The following is a 22,875-nucleotide window of genomic DNA, read 5'->3' as shown; positions in this document are numbered from 1 at the left end:
TAGGGCTGATGGCTCTTGGTTCTCGTGAGGCATTGCACGTTGTCTGTAGGCCTGCATCTTGGGGTTTGAAGGATGCAGCGTATGAGTGGAGTAGGTGAAGGTGAAGAAGCAAACAGGAGACAGATAGAGCTTCCTTCATTCCGAGCACACATTATTGCTTACTCAGAAAGAAAACTCCTACCACGAGGAGGGATTTTTCTCATTTGTCTTCGCTACTCTCCACACAGAGACACACAACCACACAATGGCTGAATTCATTCTTCTTCCTGTCTTTCCTCCTATGTCCGAGCAAGGTATACCCTTCGTTATACCATTCCCTACCTTGCTCAGTTTCAGATCTTAGATCCAGTTCACTTACCAAGTCACCTGGATGGTTAACTTGTCAGATGACCTGGGTGCCATGTTTTCTTACTTCTTTTAAGTAATTAGACACTTTAAAGCAATTTGTGTTGAAAATCTGAGAGGTTTTCACAGAGTGTTTGTTTTTTGCTTTATAACACAACTTTAATGATTAGGTGGCACTTGCCCCAAATAACTGTTTCTAGACGGAAGGTAGAAGAATTCTTCCTACAGGAAAGTGGGAGCAGGAGGCTGTCTGCACAAAGTGTCTTTTTTCTGTGGGACCTGGGTTGTGAGGTATGTGGAAAACAGAAGTGGAGAGAGGTCTGTGGCTGTACTTCTCAGAATATATCAATTGGAAATGTTTAGATTCATGAAGAAATATATGTGAAATATTTATTCTTATTTTCTTGACTCTGTCCTTTCATACAATTATAAAAAAGAAATAGGAGTTCCCATCATGGCTCAGTGGTTAATGGACCGGTCTAGTATCCACAAGGTTGCAGGTTCGCTCCCTGGCCTTGCTCAGTGGGTTAAGGATCCGGTGTTGCCGTGAGCTGTGGTGTAGTTTGCAGAAGCAGCTCGGATCCTGCGTGGCTGTAGCTGTGGCTGTGGTGTAGGCTGGCAGCTACACTCTGATTCAACCCCTACCCTGGGAACCTCCGTATGCTGTGAGTGTGGCCCTAAAAAAACAAAAAGATATATGTATGTAAGATATGCTCACATGCTCACACGCAGACAGCTACTCTTTTTATGCCCCTGAGTCTCATCCTTCTTTACTCATTGGTCTCTTCTTGGTTCAGAAATCAGCATTTCAGGCTACTTGGGTCGCTAAGTCTACTCTGCATTTCTTATTCAGCTGTCTTAGCCTCACTCTGCCCTAGGCTCCTCAAGTCACCACTAAGAAGCTTCACCAAAGAGAGATCAAATATTCTCTAAAACTCTATTATTAAAACAAAATAAAAAATAGAATTGTTAAAACATATTTGAAGAATCATTCAGTGATTGGACATTGCTCTAAATTTAATTCAAAAATAGGAATTCCATCATGGCTCAGTGGTTAACGAATCTGACTAAGAACCATGAGGTTGCGGGTTCGATCCCTGGCCTTGCTCTGTGGGCTAAGGATCTGGCATTGCTGTGAGCTGTGGTGTAGGTTGCAGACATGGCTTGGATCCTGAGTTGCTGTGGCTCTGGTGTAGGCTTGGCAGCTACAGTTCCAATTAGACCCCTAGCCTGGGAACCTCTATATGCTGTGGGTGCAGCCCTAGAAAAGGCAAAAAAAAAAAAAAAAAAAAAAAGACAAAAATTACTGAATTGGTAGTAGACTCTAGATCACATTATTTTTGTGTCCCTATGATTCAAATTTGTTTGAATTTTGTTGTTTTCACTGGTTTTCTCATAATTAAAAATAAAACCTTAGTTTTCTTTTATTTGTTCCTATTTGCCCTGTACTTTATCTTATACATAAATATTTTCTAAGTGAATTAGTGAAGTAATCTGTGGTTTAAAGTTGGTCTATACCTACATCTTGAAAAGTTACCTAATGCAAAGCAAATTGGATTTTGAATCTTCCTTGTCTTAGAAAAATTTCATGAGGTGATGGAATTTTGAGACTGAGGCAGATGCATTGACATGTGAATAATTCAGAACTCACTAGTAGGTTTTCTTCTTTTCTTTTCTTTCCTTTTTTTTTTTTGTCTTTGTGCCTTTTCTAGGGCCACTCCCGCAGCATATATGGAGGTTCCCAGGCTAGGGGTCTAATCAGAGTTGTAGGCACTGGCCTGCGCCAGAGCCACAGCAATGCGGGATCCGAGCATGTCTGCAGTCTACACCACAGCTCACGGCAATGCCAGATCCTCAACCCACTGAGCAAGGCCAGGGATCAAACCCACAACCTCATGGTTCCTAGTCGGATTTGTTAACCACTGAGCCACGACGGGAACTCCTCACTGGTAGGTTTTCAGTTTATTCTCATGTATTGGAGATTTTCTAGATAAAGCCTTAATCTTAGTTTGTAGAGGACCCAAGCTAATGCTCTTAAACTTGGGGATAGAACAGGTGGGATGGAAAAATGGGGAGTCTTCATTTTGATAATGCAAATGTTCTGAACGTTGGGGTTAGAAGCAGACTGTAGTCACATTTAGGGCTGAGGAAATGATAGTCATGGATTTATAAATCAGAGTATTTTTATTTTGGGAGGGTATTCTGGAGAGGTATACCAGTTGGGTCAGGAAATAGGTTGGCCAAAATATTAAGTCTGACTTAAGTCCTGTAAAGCCTGTAGAGATAACTATGATGATTGTTGTTACTCACATGGGATAATAAAAATGCACATTGGTCTGTAAGAATTTGAGGGGACTGTGATATAAAAGTTTTCTAACCTAGAGACCAATTACTAGTAAGGAGATCGAAACAGTAATAAAAAAAAAAAATCTCCTGATGAACAAAAAACCAGGGCCAGATGATTTCCCTTGCAAATTCTATTAAAAAAAAATTGAAAGAAGATTTAGTACCTGTTCTCAAACTCTTCCTTGATGAACATAGATGCAAAAATTCTCAAGAACATATTAACACACGGAATCAAATAATACTTTAAGAGAGTCATAGACCATGATTAAGTGGGATTTATTCCAAGGATGTAAGAAGGGTTCAATATCCACAAATTAACTGAGATGATACATCACATCAGCAGAATGAAGGATAAAAATCATATGATCATCTCAGTAGATACAGAAGAAGCATTTGACAAAATTCAACCTTATTTATGATAAAAACTAAGCAAAGAAGGTATAGAGGAACATAAGTCAGCATAATTAAGGCCATGATTGGCAGCCTCACAACCATCAACGGTGAAAATCTGAAAGCTTTTCCTGTAAGATCAGTAACAGGACAAGAATGCCCCCTCCCATTTTTATTCAACATCGTGTTAGAATATCTGTCCACAAAAAAATGGAATAAAAGGAATCCAAATCAGAAAGAAATGAAAACTGTCACTATTTGCAGATGAAATGATTCTATATGTAGAAAACCCTAAAAATTCCTTTTGAAAGCTATAAGAACTAATAAAGAAGTTTCAGGGTACAAAATCAATATATAATAATACATTGAATTTTGATATATAAATAATGAACTATGAGATAAATTAAGAAAACAATCTGTTACAATTGTGTCAAAGAATAAAATACTTAGAATGAATTTAACTAAAGAGGTGAAAGCTGTACACCGAAAACTATAGGACACTGATGAAGGAAGTTGAAGACACATATAAAAGATATTTCTTCTTCATGGGTTGGAAGAAGTATATTCTTAAAATGTCCAACAGCCCAAAGCAGTCTATGGATTCAATGACATTACTTTCAAAATTCTAAGGTCATTTTTCACAGAAGTAGAACAAATAAATTTGTAGGAAACAATAAAGATCCTTGACTGCCAAACAATCTTGAAAAAGAAGAGGAAAGATGGAAGTACCATTCTTCCTGATTTCAAACTATGCTACGAAGCTAAAATAGTCAAACCTGTAAGTTATTGGCACAAATGTGCATGCACGCACACACACACATCAATGGGACAGAATTCAAGCCCAGAAATAAAAATAAACGCACACATATATGGACAATTAATTTACAACAAAGAAAGAACATGCTATAGGGAAAGGGTATTTGATAGTCATCTAGTTTCATTATTCTACATGTTACTATCTTATACCATACATAAAAATTAACTCAAAATGGATTAAAGACTGAAAGTAAGACCTGAAACCATTACATTCCTGGAAGAAAACAAGGGCAGTAACCTCACTGACATTACTCTTAGCAGTGTTTTTGCGTCTCTCAGTCCAAAATCACAGGAAACAATGCAAAGATAAATAAATGGAGTTGCATCAAATTCAAGTTTTTGCACTGCAAAGTGAAATATCAAATAAAAAGGCAACCTATTAAATGGGAGAAGTTCTTTGCAAGTGATACATCTGATAAGAGGTTAACATCTGAAATATATAAAGAACCCATAAAACTCAACAACAAAATAATAACCTTATTAAAAAGAAGAGGAAGTTCCTTTGTGGCAGAGCAGATTAAGGATCTGGCATTGTCAGAATGGCTTGGGTCACTGCTGTGGCTCAGGTTAGATCCCTGACCCAGGAACTTCTACATAACTTGGCCAAGGGCAAAAAATAGGTAGAGGATCTCAATAGACATTTTTCCATAGATGAAAAGATGGCCAACAGGCCCATGATGTGATGTCAACACCACTAATTACTAGGGAAATGCAAATTAAAACCATAGTGGGATATCACTATACACATGTTAGAATGCCTATTATCAAAAAGGTAAATAACCATTGGAGAGGAGGTAGAAAAAAAGGGAACCCTTTTCTGGATTGGTGGGATTATAAATTGATGCAGCCATTAGTGAAAATAGTATGGAGATTCTTAAAAAATTAAGAACTACCGTATAACCCAGCTATTCTACTTTTAGGTGTTATTTGAAGAAAATAAAAACACTAATATTAAAGGACATATGCACCCCATCTTCAGCATTATTTACAATAACTAATATGGAAATAACCTGTGTAGCTGTGTCCATCAGCGGGTGAATGGATGAAGACGTGTGTGTGTGTGTAAGAGATTCTTTTTATTAGTCTGTATATTTGAGAGACAGACTAATATGTGGATATATATGGCAGACTAATACATGCATGTATGTGTGTGTAAATACACACATTTGTATGTTTGTGTATAATGGAGTACTACTCAGCCATAAAAAGGATGGAATCCTGCCATTTGTAACAACATAGATGAACCTTGAAGGTACTATGCTAAGTGAAGTAAGTCAGATGATGAAAGACAAATACTACATGATTTCACTCATGTGGAATATAAAAAGCCAAAACAGATGAACAAGATAACAAAAAATACATTGATACAGAGAACACTTTAGTGGTTACCTGAAGGAAAGTGGGTTGGGAGTGGGTGCAATTGATGAACTGTATCAACTTGTATGGTGATGTAGGGTAACTCAACTTGTGATGGTGATCACTTTGGGGTGCATACAGATGTTGAATTATAATGTACACCTGCAAATAATAAAGCTTCATCGCTTTAAAGGAATTTCTCTTGAACATTTGTCAGCCATTGCTTGGTAAACTGAGACCTCTCACATTATATACATGTATGTATTACGCAGGTTTAGAACAGTTTGTTGGAAGAATGCAAGATTTTCGATTATACCAAGTGGCACTTACAAACAGGTAAGTAGATTGCAGAACTTTTTCCCTGAAGTGTAAGGATAAATGCTGAATTCATTAAAGTAAGAGGACCATGAAGATTATAGAATTTTTCATCTTCACAGTATTTGGCAAATAGCACCTAACTAATGTTTCCTGGGTTTGCCAAAGCTTAGTCTGCGGTTGTTATGCACTAGTGCTACTCTATTACATAACTCCTCAGTATATGAAATTGTTCACATTCTTAAAAACAATTTCTGAGACCTAAATTTTTGGATGAATTGTATTAGAGAATTTGAGATACACTTGTTTAAATGTAATATTTGAAGTAACCGCTGATACTTAAAAATGGCTGTATGTGCCTTTGAAAACTGTTTGGCTGAATTTTTAAGTACAAGACAATGTAGAATGATTTAAATGATTAATTATTTGATGTATGGGAAAATCTCAAGAGACTAGGCTATTAGACTTGGAGACAAGAAGAATGAGTAATTTGAAGGATCATTATATTTTTCTATTCCAGCGAACAAATAAGTATGTAGACTCTGATTATCTTTAATGAAGTATTTTTTTTTTTATGTTGAGAATAGTTGGGAAATCTTCCTTAGATTTTCTTCGAGACACGTAAATTTCCTTCTGTTCAGCAAGTTCAAGTGAATTTCTGCCTGAGATGTCCTCCAAAATTTGTTTCCTGAGTTATAATGTGATGACACGATAATAAATTGTTGTCTGGTCTTGATCGTATTCACTTCAAAAAGAAGAATATTTGTTCGTATTTCTTTCATGGAAATGTGGTTTAGTATGGTGAATTTCCCCATGACAAGACCAGCTCTTGTAAGTTTGTGAAGCATTGCTCTTGCGGTGATGCTGTGGTCAGTGTATGACCATGAACAATACAAATATTCTTTATGTTAGTCTATACGATCAAGAGATGCCTGAGTATCGGGTGCTGTAACACATGTGCACATTATTGGGAGGTTTAGTGACCCTGGGTTCACTATATCTTAAATCACCTTTGTCTAAAATTCTGAAGAGTAGTGTTGCACTAATTTAGGTCAAATTGAATTTTTCCTGAGATAAAGACTTCACTGGATTGTCACTTCTGGTCCATTCGACATGTAATATCCGTTGGAAAATACCAGTGAGATTTAAACAAGAAGGTCCACCTTGAGGTGATTCAGTGAATAAAAAACCTACCTGCCTCTGCCATAGCCCACCGTGGGGTATGAAAGATGTTTGGTCTCTACTTAGATGTGGATTGCTGGTGCTGGCCTACCCGAAATGTCGGGAAAGGTGTTATGTGGAAGAATGCCTATAAATAGAATGGCTGATTCTATTCCAGAATACATTGTCCTTAATGGAAACATTAAATATATCTGCCTGAAACTGGCATTCTCCTTTGTCTGTTGGCAGCAGCCGTAAGACCTGAAGCCGTTGAAGCATTTTAGGGTGCCAGATTCTGAACTGATGAGTCACAGGAAACCATTGACAAATGGTCTTGGATTCAGTCCCTTCACCTAAAATGGAAGCAGAGAAAATCAGACTTAGTTTCTGAACTTCCTTCCCCTGGATGAATGGGAGACCTTATCTGTAACTCTTATTATCAATATATTACTGTTCACTCTCAGTGGTAAGTCAGCTTAACAACCTAGGTGAATGCTGCCTTTCTACCACAAATGGGCACAATAAAATATTTTAATATTTTATAATCAGTCAAGGTCTTGTGCTTGCTTCTTGATGTTCAAAATACTGTTTTGGATATCCACTTTCTGAGAATGAATGTTTTTTTTTTTTTGTCCAGGAATGACTTTGGTTTTATGTTCTGTTCTGAGAATTCTTTTTTTTTTTTATCTTTTCTAGGGCTGCTCCCGTCTCATATGGAGGTTCCCAGGCTAGGGGTCGAATCAGAGCTGTAGCCACCAGGCTACGCCAGAGCCACAGCAACGCAGGATCTGAGCTGCATCTTCGACCTACACCACAGCTCACAGCAATGCCGGATCCTTAACCCACTGAGCAAGACCAGGGATCGAACCCGCAACCTCATGGTTCCTAGTCGGATTCATTAACCACTGAGCCATGACGGGAACTCCTGCTCTGAGAATTCTTAAAAGTTAGGTGGCTACAGATCAAAACATCAGAATATTCATTGGTAACAGTTCTTAGAAGTTCTATCACTGTTGGGATGTTCGTCCTTAGAGTCTGCCTCTTGCCTCCCACAGGGAGATTCTGGAAGTTTTCTCTGGAGATCTGCTCAGACTGCACATCCAGTCCCACTGCCGCTGCCCTGGCAGCCACCCTCGGGTCCATCCCTTGGAACAGCGGTACTGCATCCCCAACGGTGCAGAAGACACAACCAGTGAGAGGGTGTTACGGCTGAGTCCTGAAGCCCATCCGCTTTCTTTCGTCAATGACAACAATATTGGCACTTCGTGGGTTTCACGTGTGTTTGCAGACAATAGCCAGCTTGATCAAGGAGTGACTATTTCAATAGATTTGGAAAATGGACAGTATCAGGTAATTTGCAACAGTAGGATGTGCATTAGTTTCCTGTGGTTGCTTCAACTAATTGCCACAAATGGAACAGCTTTAAACAACAGAAATGGATTCTCTCACAGTCCTGAAGATCAGAAGTATTATGAAATCAAGGTGCTGATGGGGCCATACTCGCTCTAAGGGGCCTAGGCGAGAAATCTTCCTTGCCTTTTCCAGTCCCGGCGGCCCCTGACATTACTTGGTTTATGGCAGCACCACTCCAATCTCTGCTTCCATTTTTCCATGGCTTTCTTCCTTGTTTCTGTGTATGTATTGGTTCTTTCTTTTTCTTGTTTGAGGACCTCCCTATATCCAGGGGTATCCCACCTTGAAACCCTTGACTTAGTTACACGTGCCAAGATCCTATTTTTATATTAGGTCACATTAACAAGGACCAGGGGTTAGTACCCAAACCCATCTGCTTGGCAACACAATTCACCTGACTGTAAAATGAGACCCGAATTAGGCAACTGAGTATTACTTCACTGAAGTGGTATATTATAATGTATGAAATACAAATATTTCAGAGATGTGCAGGACCTAATATTTAGACCTTTGTATCAAATTATATCAAATAATACATTATTTCAGTATTAAGTAGCACAAATTATTAAAAAAAAACGAAGTCCTTATTCTAAACAACCACTTAAGAAAAGCATGGCAATTATGCCATAGAAGCGACATACTTTTTTCATGCCTTTATATCATACTTAAACTTTAATATATAAAATCCTAGAGGAAGAGGGACATCTATGCAATTTTAAAATGTGTTGCCTTTAGTACAGAGCTGTGCTGTTTCTGCATGTCTAATAAATATTTGGTAATTATGCAGAAGGAAGCTATTTGAATCTAACGATTTTGTGATATAATGGGTCAAACTGAGAACTTCAATGACAGTAATTAACATCCATTTTCAGGTATTTTATATTATCATTCAGTTCTCTAGTCCACAACCAACAGCAATCCGGATTCAAAGGAAGAAGGAAGACAGCCTAGATTGGGAAGATTGGCAGTATTTTGCTAGAAATTGCAGCACTTTTGGAATGAAAAACAATGGAGATTTGGAAAAATCTGATTCTGTCAACTGTCTTCAGCTTCCCAAGTATGAATATTTTTAAATGATTATCTTTGAAGGCATTTAGGAGTTAATTTTAAAAGCCTGATGGACTAGCGGTAACCTCCATGTGAGGTAACTGAGCTGGTAGAGACCTCACTCTACCACCAATTTTCTTTCTTTTTAAATTAATTTGTTAATTGATGATTTTGCCATCAACTTCCTTGAGGCAGGTTTTTCTAAGACTCTTGCCTAAACTGAGTTTTAAACACCATTTCGAATTCTCATAAAAGGCTTTAGAGCATCTCTTGCTTGCAGTCTCATTTGTGCTTTAAAATTGGTTTTCAGATTGTTTAGCACGTTATCTATATTAATCCATTTTTATTAAGTCCTCAAGGAAATGTTTCACTCTGTTTTCTGTAGCACTCCTATATTGTTTGTATATGAAATATATGGAATATATTTGTTTTCTCAGAATTAAGAATTTATGCTATTGCTAATACTGTGTAAAATGATTTCTTTTTTGTCAAAAATATGAAAAGCAGGAGTTCCTGTTGTGGCTCAGCAGGTTAGGAACCCGACTAGTATCCATGAGGATGCTGGTTTGATCCCTGGCCTTGCTCAGTGGATTAAGGATCTGGCCTTGCCATGACCTGTGGTATAGTTTGCATATGTGGCTCAGATCTGGTGTGGCTGTGGCGTAGGCTGGCAGCTACAGATCCAGTTTGACCCCTAGTCTGGGAACTTCCATATGCTCTAGGTGTGGCCATAAAAAGTGAAAAAAAGAAAAAAAATCTTTTCATGATTTCAAATTTCATCAACAGAGTTGCTCCATATTCTCGTGGTAATGTCACCTTCAGCATCCTAACACCTGGACCAAATCATCGTCCTGGGTACAATGATTTCTATAGTACGCCGTCTCTTCAAGAGTTTGTAAAAGCCACACAAGTACGACTTCATTTCCATGGACAATACCATACCACTGAGACTTCTGTCAACCCCAGACACAGATACTATGCAGTCAACGAAATCACCATCACTGGGAGGTAGTGCTCATGACCACCGTTTTGAGTGTGCTTTTCATCATAAACATTGTTGGCAATATTGTTTTATTTAAAAGTTCATTAACCAATGTTTGAGAGCAAGGTCAGATTTGAAACTTCGCATGTTGAAATGGTTTTCCTCTAAGATATTGGGGGGAGATGTGTGAGTATTTGCTGTGCATAGTATCACATGGTGATGCAATCTGTTTTCAAAATCCGCAGGGTTTCGAAGTTAGGATGCCCTGAATCCAACTTGGAAATAATTGACCAAATATTTTGGTTGGTTGGTTCTGGAATGTAATTTCCCAGTATTCTCGAAGTCAGCAGAAGCTAGATGGGAGTTACAACTATAGTACTACCTAGTTTGGAAGTACTGGGCTTGGTCTTCCTGAGTTCACAATTTTGTGAAGAATATTTATTTTCTTTTAAAGGAAAACCCTCATATGCCCTAAGTGGTTTATAAATATCTGACTACAATTGAGAACATGGCTCACAATATTTAAAGAAACAGAGAGCTGGAAAGCTCCAAGGCAACCTACTCTTTTATAGACTATAGTTAGAATTGGTTTGTGCTATAGGAGAATGATACATACCGTGTATATAAGTTGCATCTTTAAAAATAGATCCGAGTATCAACATATAACTGTTATTTGTTAAGTAATTGCACAATGAAAAAAAATACTATTAAATCGTCACTGTGTAATTTTGGGGAAAAAGTGAAATTTGTTAACATTTATTCTGCAGTTTATGCTAAACTTCATAGTCTTAACTAGGTTTTCAGTAGTTTCAGTAAATGGCTTTTCTTGGCAAGTTTGCCACATGGTTGATAACGGCATTAACAACCCAGGGTGGGCTTGAAAATTACCTTCACAGTCATTGCAGTTTGGATGTTGGTGGCAATCCTTCCAAAACTTCTGCATTAATGAAAAACTTTCATAGATATCCACATGATTAAAGAAAAACTGGTGGTTGTGCGAATTAATAAACCTGTCTCCCTTGTGGGGTTCCTATAGGGGATTTACACATAGGTCTTTACACGTATTCACAGTGAACTAATGTGTCTAAGGAGCTGTCCGATGCGTGTGTTGACAGATGCCAGTGCTATGGTCATGCCGATAACTGTGACACAACAAGCCAGCCCTATCAGTGCCTCTGCTCTCAGGAAAGCTTCACTCAAGGACTCCATGTAAGTTCTCTGTTTATACATGAAAATCTTCAAAACTTGGGGGGGGGAGGGATGTTGAACATAAAGTTTTGAAACTCGATTTGGTCGAATCGATTTATTGGTTTGGTCTAATCAGCTTATTCTGGGTATGGATAAAAATAAATTGACATGCGCTTAAAATGTTAATTATTTCAGAAAACTTTTTCTGAGAGAAACAAAAGCCATCAATAAATGTTAAAATTCCATTTAAAAAATGCTCTATGAGAGAAATAAACTAAACCTAGAGGTTTTATTTTTCCCTTTTATTTTTTTCTTTGTTTCATTAGCATTATCACATTTTACAAAACAATTTTTAAAGCAATGAGTAGAAGGCACTAAAAAACAAAAAATCTGATTACTACTTCTAAAGGGTAAATTTGTGCAGAGATTTATACAGACATCTTGCTTTGCATCAGTCAAGTTTAATTCATTGGTAGCAGGAATTTTAAGAAATTGAAAATCAGGAGTGGAATGACTCAGAAGTTATATTACTTTTGTTTGCTTATGATCATCAGGGTAAGTTTCATAGCTGAAGTGGAAATTTAGCTACATCTTTAGGAACAGAAGGTAAATGGCAAACTCCATTTCTGACGTCTGAGATTCTTAATCTAGTTTTGTTTTGACTATGTCAGGATAAATAGATCAATGGCAAGAATATTACCTAAAACGTAGCCTTCCTTGGGAGTGCCCATTGGGGTGCAGCAGAAATGAATCCGAGTAGTAACCATGAAGTTGCAGGTTCAATCTTCAGTCTTGCTCAGTGGGTTAAGGATCTGGTGTTGCCCTGAGCTGTGGTGTAGGTTGCACACTCAGTGGGCTTGGATCTTGCGTTGCCGTGGCTGTGCCATAGGCTGGCAGCTGTAGCTCTGATTCAACCCCTAGCCTGGGAACTTCATATGCTGTGGGTATTGCCCTAAAAAGCATAAAATAAATAAAATGCAGCCTTCCTCTGGCACACTGTAGTGCTGGCTTTCAATTTCAGCTCAGAGTCTTTGATTTGGGCACACCCACTTTTTCCTTCTGTGTGCTGACGCCAAAACTTTCACCTTCTCATTCAGGTGTCTCTTTGAACTTATTCTCCAGGTCATTGCTTTTTACCACTGACCTTTTTATTTATACATTTAGTCTTCACCACTAGTTGATAATCACTTTGAAAGAAAGAATCGTCTACATTTTTTGAATTTCTAACACCGGAGTCTTTGAATTTGATTTGATTAGTGTATCATGAGAAGGAAATCTTTTTCAAAAGCATTGATTTTTATGTTTGATTGTATGGCTTATCACAGTGTTGCAGAAAGGAAATTAATTGCATTAACTTGATTGATTCACTCTTTATTCAGCCCTAATGGTGTGTTTAAATTTGGGGCACTTTGATTTGTTCTTGATTTTAAAGTTAGAGTGACATTTATTCTACTTTTCTTGGTGTCTTCTTTGGATCCTTTAGGATAGATGCTTCTTTCCTCACAGTCGGTGATTTCTTTCATTAACCTCACCCTTCCTCCCCAAACCCACTAAGAACCCCCTAAAAAATGCTTTGGGATGACCTGTGTAGGGCACTTTGATCTGAATATGTCTAGTGAATGCAAATCGATGACTGGTTACTCCTTGCATTTGGTAGCTTGTTTTCTGATGGTCTCTTGCTTTTGATTAGTTGCCCCACCCCCATTCTTCTTCCTCTGATGTCCCATCTCGTTTTTTCCCTTCTCTCTCTCTTAAACTGCTCACAGTTAAGTGCTTGATATTATGATTCTTGGGTGATTTCATGCTTCCCCTTAAAAATAGAGACATTAAGTGAATCAAGGCTCATGATTGGCTTTCAGAAGCCAAGTTGGGATTTTCAGACTTGCTCTCAGGTGGTGACTGTTGGATTATGAACTATTGAAATAACTAACTATAATTTAGGTTGAAAATGTGCTTTGATGCTTCTTCCTTAGACATTAAATGCCTTTTGAAAACAAAAGTTTAAAAGTTGACTTTTTTGTTATGTTCCTCCTTGACAGATTTGGGTAATTCATGAATTTACCCATAAATGAAAAGCAACAAATACCATTCACTTAGCAAAGTTTGGCAAATGCAGCTGAAGGGAAAAAGTCAATAGACTGTTGAATGATTTCTCAGTCCTATGATATTTTCAACAATGTGTTAAAAATGAAGAATGGTTTTATAAAGCATTCATAAAACGTGACCTTTTTGTTTGCATTCAGAGTATTTTAATACATGTGGGACTTATGTATCTAAAAATTTTGTCTGACAATAATTTGAAAAGATTCTTATCCAAATGCTTTTCAGGTTGTTCCACTTATATAATAAGTTTTAATATAAGTCATTCATATCCTATTGGAACCAGTGTTCATTTTAAAGGTCTGGACATACTCCAAAAAGAATGTCTTCAATTTCACAGCATTATGCTACCCATTAATAATATTACTCAATAAACAGGGCTTTTGTGAATTATATTACAGCCATTTGGCAAACAGATGAAAACGTAAGCCTTGAGAATATGCCAGTTCTTGGCAATTGTCAGTCCTGTGAGGAAGTGTTTTTAGCGGGAGTGAAAATGAATGAAGGTGGGAGAAAGGAGTAGAATGGTGAATTCAGAAGCAAGTTCACGGCCATTCTGGAGAGTGTCCTGTATGACATTCTTTACGTTACACACTCATGGTTCTCATGTGGGAGCAGTGCTTGAACAGCTTTTTATTTAATTTCCAGCAAAGAGTTTTCACTTGCCTCCCCTCTTCCTGCCTTCCTTCTTCTCTCTCTCATTCTCTCTTCCCTCCCTCCCTCCCCTTCCTCCCATTCGCCCTCCATCTCTGCTCCTAAGTCTTAATTAGAAAGCTCCCATGGCAACAATTGGCTAACTCAGGGTAGCAGTTACCCTCTTGAGAGAATAATCACTCTTGACTAGCCACTTTATTTACTACAATCTTTAGCCTTATATCTGGGTGACCTCATTTATGTTAACTACCTGGGCTTCAGATGCTTTAAAGCTTGTGAACCCTAAAAAGCAAAACTTACTAATAAATTGAGACTTAGACACTAGTAGCTAGAATACATGATTGATTAATCTGGATATACCAGATCAACAGTATACTTCATAGCTCCTATTTCTTTTATCCACTCATAAAACTAAAAAACTAACATATAACCAAAAACAACCCAAGGAAATCTCTTATCAAAGACACCACTGATTCTAAGATGAAATTAAAACCACACTTTTCCTTAAACATTGCATTGCATTTTGTGAAACCTAAAACATCCACCTTGTGGAGGCTCACTGACTCTTCTCTGTGCCGTTGGACTAGGGACTCTTGACATATTTTGGTATATTGTATTGGCTATTTTAAGGCTTTAACTTTATTATACATGCCCTAAATAATAGCATATTTCATTAATAGAGAATAATTTTTGAATAATTATCACATTTCTTCCCCCCAAATGACTGAAGCAGTGAATAATTAATTTACTGGCTCTATTTTAGGATAATTCTATGGCAAAACAAACCCCAACAGACTGGCTACTATTCAGTAACTTTTGAGGAGAGTTGAATGTTTTAAAGTAGATTTCAGGATTACATGGTATTGAACTTGCATGGATCCTATAATTGTTGATACTGTTTTTAAATGATTAATTTTATTTGAATAATTAGAATTACTGTCTTTAACTTCTCGATTTTGAGATAATTATAAATTCATATACTAGTATAAGAAATAGGAGTTCCCGCCGTGGCGCAGTGGTTAACAAATCCGACTAGAAACCATGAGGTTGAGGGTTTGATCCCTGGCCTTGCTCAGTGGGTTAAGGATCCGGCGTTGCCGTGAGCTGCAGTGTAGGTCACAGACATGGCTCAGATCCCACGTTGCTGCGGCTCTTGTGGAGGCCAGTGGCTGAGGCTCCGATTAGACCCCTAGCCTGGGAACCTCCATATGCCATGGAAGCTGCCCTAGAAAAGGCAAAAAGACAAAAAAAGAAAAAAAAGAAAGAAATAATACAGACAATAAAAAACAAACTTACGGTTACTGAAGGGGACAGGTGGGTGCAGGGATGAACCGGGGGTTTGGGATCCGCATATGCACACTGTGATATACGGAAGGATTGAGCAACAGGGAACTGCTGTATAACACAGGGAACGCTACCTAACATTCTGTGATCATCCATACGGGAAAAGAATCTGAAGAAGAATGGATGAGTGCACATGTATAACCGAATCACTTTGTTGCACAGCAGAAATGATTACAACATTGGGGATCAACTAGACTCTTAAGAAAATTAAAAAAAAAAAAAAAAGAAAAAGAAATACAAAGCTATGTCTTGTTCCCTTTACCAAATCTGGTTCATGGGAACATCTTCTAAAATTACTGTTTATTTTCTTTTGACATCAACTTTCTTGAAGTAGGATTTGTGTACAGTGAAATATACTCATTTAAAAATGTGTCGTTTCGAGTTGTGGCAAATGTATACCCTTGTGTGATCACCACCTTGATCAAGATGCAAAAAAATTTCCTCTCCCCGAACACTCTTCTGTGTTTTTTTTTTGTGGTCAGTTCTTCCCCCTAACCTTTGACCCTAGCAATCCACCAATCTGTTCTCTGACCCTAGTGAGGAATTTTGCTGGTTCTACAATTTCGTATCATGGACTTAATATGTACCATTTCGGTACATAGGCTTCTAAACCTCCTCCCGATACACATGTAGTTCTTCATACTTTTTAGGTCATTTCCTAAGTACTTGTATTATTAGCTTGACTGTAATAAAGCACCTCTGGTTCACCTGCTCAGGAGGTCCATCACAACGAACAAAAAACATGTGTCAAGTCCATAAGTGCAGAACACAACTTGGAAATTGGAGGCTTGTGTATGTACATTACGTCAGCTAACATGATGGCGTAGCTTCAGTATGGCTATTACTTCCTTTCTCCTCGTATCTGCTACTTTCTTTACCTGTTCTAAGTTCACCTTTTGATGGAACCCAGCTTTAAGAAAAGTGCTACCAGTTGAAACTTGATTATGATTTTTCATTTTCTTTTAACTGCTACCTTCGTCTTTTAAGGGCTCTAGGCCAAGAATGATGCAATGGTCAGTATCTCCGCCAAGTACTGGCACTTTGTTGGCTACTTAACTATTCTTCCATCATTTTGTGACATCATTATCTGCAAGGGTGGCCAAGCATCCACAGAGCAATTTATCAGTAACCATGAATACTTCGCTTACTCTTTGGCTCTGATTTGTGACCCTTTTATAAAATTAATCATGGATTTCATGAATTAACTAAAATCAAATTATCAGTATTCTTGAGAACATTTTGTATAATAAGCTTTCTCCCATTCAATAATTTGATGGTACTCATATCACACTCTGCAGAGCTCTTTATGTAAATGTACGTTTCCTGTTCTTTAGAGAGTGTATTCCTTTAGAGCATGAAAGTCCAGAAGTATGAGTCACCATGACTAAACTATGTCACACCTTTGTTACACATTGCGTTTATGACTACTTATCTTTCTCTTTGCTCCCAGATTCTTTGTACTCTAAATGTATTTCATTTTATATTATAATTTTATAATAATGAATTAATTTATTTTCATAAAAGTAGCATTCGGACACTTCACATTATAGATTCTGTATTAGAGGTACTTAGTCAAGGTCAAGAATTTCATTTCCTATCAGAACACATGGATGATATTACTAATCTTTGAAAAACACTTACACTACTTATTTCTTTGAGATAGGTATGTACATAAATGCCTTTAAAATGTATGTTAAAAACATGAAAAATGAGCTAAGAGGATAAGAGCAAGGGGATAGATTGAGACCGCTTATAGAAGAAATAAGTAGAGATGATGAAAATATAAAAATAAATATGATATTTAAAGGGATAAGGGTAAAGAATTGTGCAAAGTTAAGGAATGACATGATTCTTCTAAATCTTTTTTTATGGGTTATGACCTTTATCTTTTATTTTTATTTTTTTTCTTTTTAGGGTTGTACCTGCAGCATATGGAAGTTCCTAGCCTGGGGGTTCAATCAGAGCTACAGCTGCCAGCCTATACCACAGCCACAGCAATGCGGGTTTTGAGCTGTGTCTGTGACCTACACTGCAGCTCACAGCAAAGGCTGTTCCTTAACCCACTGAGTGAGGCCAGGGATCAAACCTGCATCTCCATGGATCCTAGTCAGGTTTGTTACTGCTGAGTCATGATGGAAACTCCTGAAAGAATTTTTAAAAGTTGTATTTCGTAAAAAAATAATGATTCCTGGAAAAAAAGCCCTGATACTACAAGAAGGAATTATGAGCAAGTAAATCAGCAAATATATATAAGCTGTATTAAATAGTAATCATATTGTTTAATAATACTATATTTAATAATAAATTAAGCTATTAATAATAGCATTTTATATGAGGGTGCATGAAGTATCAAGATACTGATAAAATGGAAATTAAAAATATAATTAAGGGAAATAGCAAATATCCCACTGCTTTCTGACATATGAAACCACAGAAATGAGAAAAGTTAAATATTTCAAGTATTGAGAGACAAAACTCACCAACATAAAATTCTATAGCCTGCAAAATTATCCTTCAAAAGTGAAGGAGAAATGAACATTTTCTCAAACAAAATTGAGGAAATGTGTTTTCAGTAGATTTCTTTGCAAGAAATGTTAAAAGTTCTTCAGAGAGTAGGAAAATGATATAGATCAGAGGCTTGGATCTCCATAAAGAAAAGAAGTGCCTTAGAAAAGAAGTAAATGAAGATAAAATAAAAACATGTATTTTTATTACTTTAATGGTTTAAAAGATAACAATTTGTTCAAAATAATACTGGTGTAATAACAGCTTGTGTACTGTGAATTGAATGGCCATGATGATAAAGGGTCAGAAGGGAGGATCCAGGAGGGCCCTGAAATTATAAGATATTTATGCTACCCATGAAGTGTAACTTAGTTGTAAGTTACTGTAAATTTGCTGTAAACGCATATTACAGACTCGAATCTACTTTTTAAAAAGCGAAACACAAAGGATAATTGATATGCCAAGGAGAGAAAATGGAATCACATCAAGTGCTCCATTAAAACAACAAAAGGCAGAAGAAGAGTGGAAGACAAAAATGGAATCAAAGACGGAGGGCAATGGACAGAAAACCGTAACAGATAGAATAGATATTACTCCAAATATGTTACTTTAAACACCGGTGGTCTGAACACCAACTAAAAGATAGTTTATTAGAGCGGATTGAAAACGTGGCCCAACCGTATGTCGTCTGTAAGAAAACCCATGGTAGATACAAAGACACACACAGAGTAAAAGTAAAGGAATAGAGACAGACGGTAGCATTAATCAAACCAACACTAGCGTGAACACGGAAATATTAATTTCGGGCAGAACAGAGTTAAGACAAGGAACATTATCAGTGATAGAATTGAACATCACGTCATGGTAGAGGGATTGATTCTACAGGGATCCTTAATGTGTATGTTCCTGACAACAGCAGAGGAATGTTTGTGGCAGAAACTGAGAACCGGAGGGAGAACCAGGTGCCATCCCTGTCATCGCTGGAGGCGTCAGCACCCTCTTGCAGAAGTGGATAGATCCAATAGGCAGAAAATCAGTAAGGACTGTTGAATCCACAATACGTTCAGTGAAATGAACTGAATGCGATCGAATACCTGTCGACTACCTTAACCAACAATAGCGGAATATTCTTCGCAAACTCACATGGATCATTCACTAGATTAACCACATTCCGGGCCCCAAAACACACCTTGACGAACTGAAAAGAAACTATACCATGTCTGCGCTCGGACTCCTTGGTTCCTGATACGGGAGGATATTTCATAAGTAAGAGTGCGTATTTTGGTAGGTCTCAGGCTCAAATATAGCGTGGTATGACACCGATACCAAGATTGAGCTATGTACCTAAAACACAAGCACACACCAAGTTTGAAAATATATGTAAGAAAGCTGGCTTAACCTACATTCATGTTAAGGAAAATAGACTTTCAAAAGTTTTATTAGGGATAAAAAGGTTCATAACATAATGAGAAAACAAATAATAATTTTAAACAAATGCATCTTATAGCACAGATTCAAAATTATAGAGCAAAATTTGACAGAACTGGAAGGAGAAATTGATAAATCCACTATCAATGTAGATGGACTTTAATATCATTTTTAACTGATCAAACATGCAGACCAAAAATAAACTTAGTAATTGAGGATCGAGATAATATGAAGCCTGGACTAATAGACTCCTATATCCAGCGATGAAAAAATACACATTCTTGTGAAAAATTACATGGGAAAGTTATGAACAAAGATGGTCTCAACATATGATACAGAATTTGTAATCAGAACACATTGTAGGTATTAAGTAAATACTTCTCAGTGCATAGCTGCATTGAATCATTTCACTATTAGGTAAATTACTCAAGAAAAAAATAAAATTGGGGAAAATCACCCTCAACTAAATTTATGAATCTTTGGTGAACCCAGTAAATTTTATTGAGCTCATCTACTGAGCAACAAGTTTACACCTCTGGGCAAAAGACAATTATTCCTATTACTGAAGAGTTTTTTGCATTCACCTCAGTGTTGGTGGTAGGGATGGAAGAGTCAACAGAAATAAGTTAAATATTAAAGCATGCTCAGGTTTTATCTGAGGGCATAGATCTTTATTTTGAATTCTTATCAGTAGAAGTTACTAGGCCAGAAAACAAAATCAAACAAGGACAGTATGATAAAGAAAATGTATAGATTATTCTTACTTATAACCAAAAGCATAAAAATTTTAAAATAACCAAATCTGGCTATTTATAAAAACAATAATATAGAGTAGGCCAAATTTGGTTTCTCCCAGAATGCAAGTGAAATTTAATATTAATAAGTCCATTAATTTACCACATTAACTTACGAAGGGAAGAGAAACAGGCTCACACATAGATGCACAAAAAAAGAAAGTTGATAACACTTGGCGCCCATCTAGATAAATATTTTCCGCACACAAAGGATAAAGACTCCTTAACATGATAAAGAACATCGGCATCTTCCTAGAAACGACAGTGTGAGTAATGATGATTCGCTTTAAAGTCGGGAGTAAGACAGTAAGAGTATGTATTAGTTAAGGTTTTATTGAAGAATCTAGCCAGCTCAGTATGATAAGAAAAATAAACACTTAAAGAATTGGAAAGATGGCATTCCCATGCTGGCTCAGCAGGTTACCAACCCAGCTAGTAGCCACGAGGATGCAGTTTAATCCCTGGCCTTGCTCACTGAGTTAAGGATCTGGCATTGCCGTGAGTTGTGGTATAGGTCACAGACACAGCTTGGATCCCATGTTGCTGTGGCTCTAGTGTAAGCCAGCAGTTGTAGCTCCAATTCGACCCCTACCAGGGGAATTTCAATATGCCTCAGGTGCAGCCCTAAACAAAAAGAAAAAAAAAAAGAATTGGAAAGAAATAATTGAATTGCCAATATCTGAAAACAAGATGATTTGGTCTTAAAGCAAGAAAATCTACAAATTACTAAATATTAGTAAGATGTCAATAGGATGACAAGATATGGGTTCATGGAAATCAGTTGCCTTTTCTATAACATAATAACAAATAGGAAACAATTTTAAAAGAAATGCTAATCATAATAATAGCCAAAGGGAAATCTACCAGGTGACCTGTATGATGAGAACATTGTTGAAAAATATTTAAAAGACCTAAATTACTGGCAAGCTGTGACATGCCCATGTAGAGGAAGCTATTTCGTATCACAAAGATGTCAGTGCTCTCGAATCATAAATTCAGCTCCAAGCAAAATATTACAATGTTTTATTCTACAATTGGACAAACTGATTCTAACAAAGATAATTATAGGAGCAAAAATGACAAATTTGGAGAAGATAATAAGTGGCAGGCTCTTGTCCCTCCCCAAATCAAGTCGTCTTACGAAGATGAATAGCATGTTCCTTTTGGAGTATATATTGTGCCTTTATGACTTCTGGACACATGAAGCACAAACTAATGAAATTGGTAAATGTGGCCATGTTAAAATCTAAAACTTTTAATCATCAAAAACTACAATTTTGGAGTTCCCGTCGTGGCGCAGTGGTTAACGAATCCAACTAGGAACCATGAGGTTGCAGGTTCGATCCCTGGCCTCGCTCAGTGGGTTGAGGACCCGGCGTTGCCGTGAGCTGTGGTGAAGGTTGCAGACACGGCTCGGATCCTGTGTTGCTGTGGCTCTGGCATAGGCTGGTGGCTACAGCTCCGATTGGATCCCTAGCCTGGGAACCTCATTATGCCGCAGGAGCGGCCCTAGAAAAGACAAAAAGACAAAAAAAAACAAACTACCATTTTAAGAAAACAAGGAAAAAGTATAGACTAGTAGATATTAGCAACTTAACACATATAACAAAGGGAACTTTCAAATCATATAAACCAGTGGAAGAACATATCAAAATAAATGAATAGATAATTCAGAGAAGAGGCCAGAAGTGGAAACTTAACCAATCAATATACATCAAAAAACATCTGCAGCTTTATTGGTTATCAGTAATTAACTAAAGTTATAACATTTTATACCTGTGAGATTTGGCAAAGATTAAAAAAATCTATTATTTCAAGTGCTGATAAAGACGAGAAATAGGTACCAAGGACTCTTACGCCACTGATGGCAAGGTGCCACCACTGTTGAAAAATAATTTGCAAATATTTAAATGAAATAAAATAATGCTTATGAGTGACTATAGCTACTTCATCAACATGATTAGACTTCTCAAAGAATGGAATGCAAATAAGCTTGCTGTAGAGTAATACATATGGTATATGCCATGTATATGAAATTTAATACCATACAGGACATTATTTTGTTACAAGTAATACAAAAATATAAAGTGTAAATTGTGGGAAATGTGGAGCTCCTGCTATGGTACAGTGGGTTAATGATCCGGCATTGTCTCTGTGGAGGTGCAGGTTTAATCTCTGGCCTGGCGCAGTGGGTAAAAGATCTGCCATTGCCACAGCTGTGACGTAGGTTGCAGCTGCAGCTTGAATTCGATCCCTGGCCTGGGAACTTCGATATGCTGTGGGTACAGCCAAAAAAGGAAAGAAAAATAAAAAAGTTGTGAATGAATATTACTAAATTCAGAAGTTCAGATGCTGTTGGTTGGGGGGAATGCGTATAGAAATTTCTTTTGGTCAGGTGGGAAATAGAAGCATAGTTTGCTGCTTTATTGTTTATTAATTTTTCATATCTTAAATATTCCAACATAATTTCCCCAAAATATAATGCTAAATCTACCATGAATGTATTATCTTTGTTAAGTACTCATACTTTTGCCAAAAACTGTGGCGGTAACTCTCTTCAGCCTGGAGCAACCCTTGTAAAATTTGTGACTACTGTGTACCTTTGTTGTTCTAATGTGAAGACTTATCATTTGCTGTCTTCCTTGAACAAATATTTATGAAATGCCTTCCATATGTAGGGCATTATGCTAG

At 37.2% G+C, this 22,875-nt stretch overlaps 1 protein-coding gene across 1 annotated transcript in view; it reads left to right on the top strand.

Annotated features, from left to right (window-relative positions):
* Nucleotides 1-22,875, top strand: part of USH2A (usherin) — an 837,143-nt gene that overhangs the window by 125,584 nt on the left and 688,684 nt on the right. Inside the window, 5 exon segments of the mRNA XM_021064292.1 lie at nucleotides 5,526-5,589; nucleotides 7,785-8,079; nucleotides 9,015-9,199; nucleotides 9,976-10,197; nucleotides 11,287-11,380. Of these exon segments, the coding sequence (XP_020919951.1) occupies nucleotides 5,526-5,589; nucleotides 7,785-8,079; nucleotides 9,015-9,199; nucleotides 9,976-10,197; nucleotides 11,287-11,380 (860 nt within the window).

The sequence above is a fragment of the Sus scrofa genome, chromosome 10, assembly GCF_000003025.6.
Source record: "Sus scrofa isolate TJ Tabasco breed Duroc chromosome 10, Sscrofa11.1, whole genome shotgun sequence".
Taxonomy (NCBI): Eukaryota; Metazoa; Chordata; class Mammalia; order Artiodactyla; family Suidae; genus Sus; species Sus scrofa.
The sequence above is the reverse complement of the archived record's forward strand: the minus strand, read 5'-3'. Positions and strand labels throughout refer to the sequence as shown.